General features: G+C 37.9%; 1 protein-coding gene across 1 annotated transcript; it reads left to right on the top strand.

The window, feature by feature from the left end:
• Positions 1 to 2,332: 2,332 nt before the first annotated feature.
• On the top strand, positions 2,333 to 7,916 carry eps8b (epidermal growth factor receptor pathway substrate 8b; the record flags this gene model as incomplete). The annotated part of the gene is made up of 8 exons (XM_079465995.1): positions 2,333 to 2,464; positions 2,552 to 2,556; positions 3,058 to 3,208; positions 4,803 to 4,937; positions 5,088 to 5,175; positions 5,400 to 5,577; positions 6,856 to 6,988; positions 7,068 to 7,916. 8 exons carry the CDS (start codon positions 2,333 to 2,335, stop codon positions 7,143 to 7,145), a joined length of 900 nt encoding a protein of 299 aa, XP_079322121.1. The 3' UTR covers positions 7,146 to 7,916.
• Positions 7,917 to 8,133: the final 217 nt, after the last annotated feature.

The raw sequence follows: 8,133 nt of genomic DNA, 5'->3' as shown, positions 1-8,133 counted from the left end.
TTGCTACTGATCTGTTATTCCAGTGTTGGGTCAATGAAATCTAATTACATTCATATATTATGTATTTTCGGTCTATGTTTGCATGCTGTTTATGTTTCTGTGGCTCAGTCGGTTGCACACCGCCTTAACGGTTCGATTCCCATGCAACATGCATGCTAATGAAAAAAGTGTATACCTAAAATGCAGCGTAATTTACTTAAGACATTAGAGTCTGCCAAATGCATAAATGTGTATCTATATTAGCTTTAAGGACAAATCATAATCACATACACATTCACATGTAGATTAATTCCATTAAATTCCCGTGTCAAGATGCTACAAGCTGCATTCTCAAAGTAAAATATTTCCAGTTGCAAAGAAAGACTTAGAATGAGAAAGAATGACTGATCACGATTGCTAAATGAGGTCAAGGAGACATGCTGTCAGCAATTCTCCATTTAATATGTACACGCGAGTTTCTTAAAAATATAAACGAATAAATAAACATTAAAGACTGCTGATGCTTGTTCTTTCGGCTGCAGGTCTGTTGCCTTTGAAGTCTCTCAGCAAGCCTGAGGTGAAATGAAGCAAAACTTTTTTTCCTAACAAAGGTAAACTTTTTAGTGGAGTTTCAAACCACAGGAAAAGCTCACGCTTGGCGTCTTTCTGATGTTTAGCACACGAAGCACATGTTCTCCGGCTCCTCTAAGAATTAATTTGGTGCGCTGTCTTCCAGCCTTTCAGAACCGTTCTCCCACACTGAAGGTGGAGAAGAACAATGGCTTCTGAGCACAACAGAATATTGAATCAGATAAAAGTAAAAGAGGTGAGGTTTCGTCATTATTGATGATAATAGAAAGGATTTGAGGTTGAAGACAACCCCATTGTTGTATACAGATGCTCTCAGACAATACTACACACAATCGCTTACAATACAATACTGCACACACTCTCTCTAAAAATAATTTTCTACTTTCGCTCATTCATAAATTAATACTGTACATATTTTGAAGTTTTGTATTTGTTCCCTTTTTAACTTGTCAGTCAACCTTCATTCGCAGCTTAGACTTCCCAAATGGTCTGCATGGACCCAAACGGAAGTGAGCACAATGTTTAAGAGTTTATAATGTAAGTTAAATACACCAACAGTTCAAAGAACAAAAACAGAGCTCCTGTATTATGAATTCTGCAGGTACCCTCACCCATCCCAGATCCACATTTAGCTAATTTCCCTCAATTTCCAAGCTTCCTAAAATGAATATGCATCACGGTTGCAGTGAATCCATTTGCACGGCAGAATTATAATGAAGAAAAAGTGCTTTCAAACAAGCGATTAATCTTTTGTAAAACACCTGCTCAATGCTTCTAATTAGATGCCATTTTAATAACTGTGTATGTTGTACAAGTAAAGCAGTTTACCAAACACCATTGTTCATTTGTTTAAAGTATATAAATTCAGTTTAGTGAAATTCAACAAGTCGCTCTTTTTTTCCAAGAAAAGTACGGCAACAGGCTACACCCCACACTCAATTCATCTGCGAAACAAAAGTGAATAAAACAAATGCATTCAAAACGTGAAATTGGATTCATTTGTTTGGCATTCAAGCTATGCATTCAAGCAAGATGAACATGACATTGTGGGAGTAGATGCTTTTGGCAAAGGATTAAACCGAGCCTGCAGAATCAAACAGACACTACATTAAAGAAAACACCAGCCTATGTTCTAGATGCAAGCTGCCATCATATAAAAATGGGTCCTCCCACGATCGGCTTCAGGATGATAACATCTTTAAATGTTATTATTCCCTCACAGGTGAGAGACTGGGTCCACAACCAAGGAATGAGGAAAGGTTATTTTCTCTTCATGTTGTTAAGTGAACCATTCTATGAGTTTCTATACAGAAAGCAACAGACATTTCTGATAAACTGATAAGGTCCTTGGCTGTCAATCAACATCCTATGCCAAAAGACACCGTTTGTGGCGAGCATTTTGTTGAATTTACAAAAAAGTATGTAATTTATAGCCATATCAATAACACAATTTGTTTTGGATGGATACAATTACGAGACTGTTAAAATATATAGTCAGTTATCTGGAGCGTGTAAAACAAACTGCACGAAAACAAATCTGCCTGCTGTGTAGCCGAGTGCCAGTTTCCAGGCGTTCAACATGTTGATTTATTTATGGCCTTCAAGAAAGAAGGTGTAGGCATGGGTTGGACACCGGGCCACTGCGGTTATCTTCACCGCTCCCTAACCAAGGAGGATGGTGGTAGGCGAGCACATTAATGATGCATAGAGACCAGGACGTTCAGTTTAAGGTTCTCTATGCTCTATGCAGGCTCACTGAAATATGCATGAGGTACGCTACATGTGCAAGCTGCAGCCTGCCGCGTTACTATCCACCCGGCCGAAGGGTACAGCGTTTCACGGCGAGCTTGCAGCGGAGGAACCGCAGGCTCTTCTGATAAAGCATGCTCGAGTCGTAAGTTGTTTGTTAAAATAAACCACTTCTGCATGTGTGTGTTACTCGTGTAGAGTTTACGGCTTGTTTTTGTTGTTAAATCAATAGGCAAGGTACAGTACAATATACTCAATTGTATTGAATTATGATATATAACTTGTGATTTTGAGTTTTAAATGAGTCCCATAAATACATAGTTTTAAAAGTTTTGTCAGTATTTTATTCATTAGTTTGGTTTCATGCCCGGCTGCTTAAATAGAAAATAATATAAAAATTACTTTACAAAATGACTTTTCAAAGTGTTTTCATGCTGGCTTATTAGATACGAGTTGTTTATTTGCGGACTGGCTTCTAGACAGAGTTGTTTGGTCTGTTGGCTTCCATTAAAACTTTTGCTACAACAACAAAAATAGCAAAAGCCAGCTCTTCAACAAATTTATCGCAAGGCAACTTAACTCAAGGCAAACGTCCAAAAATACCGCCACTGTGTAACTGCAGTCAGCAGTACCCCACCACGAAATTCTCAGGCAAACAGACAGACTTTTTCATTACTTGGCACAAATATTTGAATGACCTTCAAAGCATTGTGCCATGTTGCTATTTCTGCCACACAGGTCTAACAGCGACCTCAGACATGTCAGAATCCGTTATCACTTTGTGGCGCGCAATGCCAACGAGCTCACCGTGCAGCAGGGAGAGATGCTAGAGGTATGGATGACCCTCTGGGAGGAGGTGGAGGAGGATGGGGAGCGAAGTGCAGAGCAGGTCTGAGGTTCACAGTGTGGGAGGTAGAAGGAGAACAAAACAAGACTGCACGCACTCATGCAGAGCTCATCTTGAACACTCAAGCTGCTCCTTGCAATATAAATAGGCTCAAAAAACATTCTAATGGTCCAAGGTTTGCAGAAACTTTGAGAGAAACTACTGAAAAAAACAAAGTAGGTCTATTTAATAACTGGGTTTACAAAATCAGTGCTTGTAAAGCAGCAAAGGAACAGTGTTTATTTAAAGGGGTAGTTCAGCCAAAAATGAATGAATTCTTTCATCATTTACTCCCCTTCGTGTAATTTCATACCTGTATAAATGACTTTGTTCTGATGAACACAGAGAAAGATATTTGGAAGAATTTTAGATATCTCATTTTGTGTACAACAGATCACAATATTTTTTTCTACTCTGGTAGTGGATGATGTCCCAGAACTGAAAATTGCTAGTCTACTTCTAAATTTACATTTAGGCATTTGAAAGACGCTTTTATCCAAAGCGACTTACATTTCATTATCCTATACATTTATACATAGGTATGTGCAATCCCCTGAGATCGATACCCACAACCTTGCGTTGTTAATGCACTTACCACTCAAACTACACATTACTCAAACATAAGTATGCAAGTCTACTGCAACTTCACAGTAACCTCAAGAATCCAGGAAGTTTAAGTCTAGTGTTTAGAAAGCTGTTCTTTCAACCTGTCACTTCCAGAAGTCTGCCGTTTCCCTCAGAACAGCCTCCAACCCCCCAGGCAACCATTTACATGAGAACTACTGAAGTGATCAAGAGGGATTACCCCCGATTGGCTAATCCATCTGGAAACATGGATAATCGTGTTTCTAGACATGCCCAGCCTGAGCCTGGTATCTCTAGGAATTAATTCTAGTATCTCAATGGAAGGAAGTATCATTGGAATGGAGTATTTTACAAGCACAGCTGCAAAATGTGTTAGTTAAAATGAGACATGTTGAATGAGGAAGTGTCACATGAACAGATTTGTCAGGATTCACAGGACAAAAAGTAAATAGTGTCAAAGCTCACTCGAATTATGTTAGACAGAAATAAAAAAAATCCACAAATTTGAATGTTGTCTTTTATATTAGATTATTTTATGTATAATTATACATATGGATACTTTAAAGTATTGAATTTACTATATTTATAGCCAATATTACACTCCCTAAAACAAAGGATTGGATGCATTATAAGTGTTTATACAACATTTCTCTTGCTTCTCGAATCTGATTGGCTGAGAGCCATGAGATATTCCACCAGCATCACCACGGATTCTATAAACATGTGCCTTCAAACTGTTGTATAAATGCAATATTGCTCTCGTAATCGTGTGATGGTGCTCTTATATCAGCGGATGTGATTGCCTCCGGCAACAGTTATGCTGATATAAGAGCACCATCACACTCCTACTCGAGCGATATTGCATTAATATCTATAGTATCTTAGTTTGCCCGCCATCTTTATAAGCTTATTGCAATGCATTCTGGGATTGTCATCTTCATTAAGCACCTTAAAAATGTATTGCTGCCAAATCTAGTTATCTTTTGGAAACAGACCGCATATGTGTGCCTAGGTCTTGGAAAACAATAAACAGTGGTGGCTTCTGAGGAACCGCAGTGGTCATTCAGGGTACGTGCCTTGTAATGTGCTAGAAGAGGTCAAACCAGGAGAGCAGCAGTACAACCGAGCAGCTCTCTTTAACAGCCCGGTAAGCCGCAATGCACCCCACCGTCACACACCGTTCACCCTGCACCAGTCAGGTTTATTATTTGCGTTCAACAAATATTTTCCATCCCTACGTGCCTGACATAAACTGATTATTTTTTCTGTCTCTCTTACTTTTGTTCTATCTCTATAGGCTGTGAATCCTTACAAAGGTTCCTCAGCTGCCCCAGTAAATCATGCCGAGGTTTTGGAGATGAATAAATCCTCCAGGGACAAAGACAGTATGTACCTTTTATCTGCTCTGTGTATTCGCTGTGAGATGGAGAGTCTGCTGGATAAAAATGCAGGGAAGTTGGAAATAAATTTGCTGTGAGAGTGCTCTTATGTACATAGATTGCAGATTTCAACCAGAGCTCATTGCTTCTGTCTTGGGCAATCGGACCCGCTGTATCTCTGTCCCTTTTGCTGTTTTCCTATCTCTCTCTTTTTCTGTCTGTCTCTGTAGACCGCAGCCAACAGAAGGAGGTAAACGATGAACTATTGAAGAGGATAACGGACAGTAAGGCTCAGCCCCCGGCTCGTAACTTTCGGGTAGAGCGCTCGTGCACGACCGTGCCCATCACGCAAGCATCTCAACCCTTTGAGGTCCACGCTTGGCTCAATGCCAAAGGTTTCTCAAGGCTGTGAGTAGTGTGTGAACTGCAACAAGTAATATGATGATTCATAGCATATAGGATGTTGCCTAGGTAAACATCTGAGTTGTTTGTGAGGTTGTGGGTTCAATCCTCTTATGGGATGATATGTGACCCAGTCTGTGAAAACCAAGATAAAGTCTCCAAATCTAATTCTGGGATATCAAGCATCAAAGTTTGAGTTCAACCATTAATTACACAATTCTCAGTCAATATTTAAGATATAACGGTTATGTTTTCACAGAATGTTCTTTACATTATCTATGATGATTTTATGTCGAAAACAGTAAATCACAAAAATTACTTTAGCTGGATTTTTAAAGATTGGGTCACAAAACTTCCAACATTTACCCCTCAGAAAATAACTAATGATGGTGCCAAATGGTATAACCATGGTACTTTATGTCATAGTATTTGTATTTGGCCATGTACCATGGTATTTTTGGCATTACTTTAGAGTACCACAAAAACGCCATGATGAAATCATAATCACTTCTAAAAGTATAGTGTTACTGTACCATGGTGCCTCTCCAAATGACCAAGTATGATGACACCATGTTTTTTATACCCAGGTTTTTCTGAATATGTAGTAATTAACGTCTTTTCATTTTTTTATTCCTTTTTCAGAGAGTTAAAACAGGTCAAAGAGTATCATATATATATATAGCACTATACTTTTACTAAAATTATATGTAAGTCCAAGGTTTTTTGCCACCAAAGCTTTCAGTTTTTCCTGACCCTTTTCCAACCCCATCCAGGAAAATGATTGCTATTGATCAGATGTCAATAACAGCATGATTTCCAAAACTGCATCACAACACATTCCACAATAATGTTATTTAACTGAATTTGAAGAGTTGAAAGAATTTCAAAAAATCATAACTATGATTTAAAAAAAAATCAAAAAACTTGTTTTTATTATGTCATGGTTTAATTGTGTTATTTAGTTCAGTTGTTACTTAATTAAAACAACCTGTCTACTGTACAGTTTGATTGAAATTAATTGGAATGCACAATAAAAACATAATTTTTCAAAAATTTAAAAAACTGAATAATCTGTTTTTGCAAATGAACTCTTCATTTAGACTAAGACGTCAACTCTGGAGGAGTAAAAAGGATAATTAGAATTAATTAAGGAAGTATTACTCTCCAAAGCAGCCAGACAATTTACCGTAACCCTTACAGTAAAGTAACAGTTTTTGTGTTACAATGGAAAACTATGACACTTATGATTTCAGGAATCTGATAGACTATTCTTTTATCTTCCAGTGTGGTGGATTGTCTGGGTATTCTGAATGGGGCTCAGCTTTTTTCTCTCAGCAAGGATGAGCTGAGGGCCTTGTGCCGGGACGAGGGGTCGCGTGTCTTCAGTCAGATCAGTGTGCAGAAGGCTCAGATAGAGGTCAGTCAAAGAAAACTTACACTTAATGTACATCCGCAGATGCTTAATTATAAAAAAAGGGTTTTGTTCTTTACCTCAGAGGAGTCACGGCGACACAGAGCTGCAGGAGATCATGAGACGACGGCAACAGGAAGTGGAAGGCTCGAACTGGGACTGATTACAGTCAAATCAGGCTTCAGTCATGGCAATAATTTCCAAGGATTTTCTTCAATCCTCTTGTTCACCCTACAATCAACAGGCACCCAGAGGAATTCAGAACAGATGGACTAAACAGCTCCAGTCATTACTGTAGTCGGGTCCAGCCCATTTCCTTTATAGCCTGTACAATGTAGTGCTTAATACTAGTGCTTTAAAATAATGAACATGAAAGCATGGAGATTGCAGTCTTTAACCTCCATTTAAACTGAGAAAATGGGCTTTGGCTTGCGATAAAACCTGATAATCAACATTTCAAACAAAAAAAGCTACTGTATATGTCACTGCACAAAGGATTTTTTTCTGTATAATGATCCTTTATAATGTTCTGCATGATGTTAATGCAATTATGTGTTATCGAATACATCATTCAGCTAAATAACTACGTCAATATTAATTAAGAAAAATGTTTTATTCTTTTATCAGCACCACTGTGTTCTCATGTCTCACACTTTAATTTTGCAATCCAGATCATGCATGATCAGTGAATCATTTTCTCTCTCTACATCATGAATGAATATATCAAGTGGATAGAACATGGTTATAGGCACCCCATGGGTACTACTGACTATTATATTTGAAAAGCTTTTAGTTTTGCCACAATGTGAAAAATAGGCATCGATATTTGTTTTTAAGTAGATATATAAATATCAAAATGTATGATTCTACACACATATGTGTTCATATTTTCCTGATTACAAGGCAGATAATAAAAAAAGTGTTTTGTGTGTGTAAATATTGATGTTTGGAGTTATTGTCTATACTTACAGTATGTGAGTCAAAATGTCCTTCCTGAAATTGAATGTGTATATTAAACATCAAACATGATGATTCAAAATGCCACAGCAGTCAGACATCATTGCACGGTTGCTTTACAAAAAAGAGATCCCTACAGCTCCTATTAACCCATAAAGTTACCCATAAAACTCTATGAAAGCCATACAGCTGAA

Source organism: Barbatula barbatula, assembly GCF_947034865.1.
Source record: "Barbatula barbatula genome assembly, chromosome: 10".
In the NCBI taxonomy this organism is placed as follows: domain Eukaryota; kingdom Metazoa; phylum Chordata; class Actinopteri; order Cypriniformes; family Nemacheilidae; genus Barbatula; species Barbatula barbatula.
The sequence above is the reverse complement of the archived record's forward strand: the minus strand, read 5'-3'. Positions and strand labels throughout refer to the sequence as shown.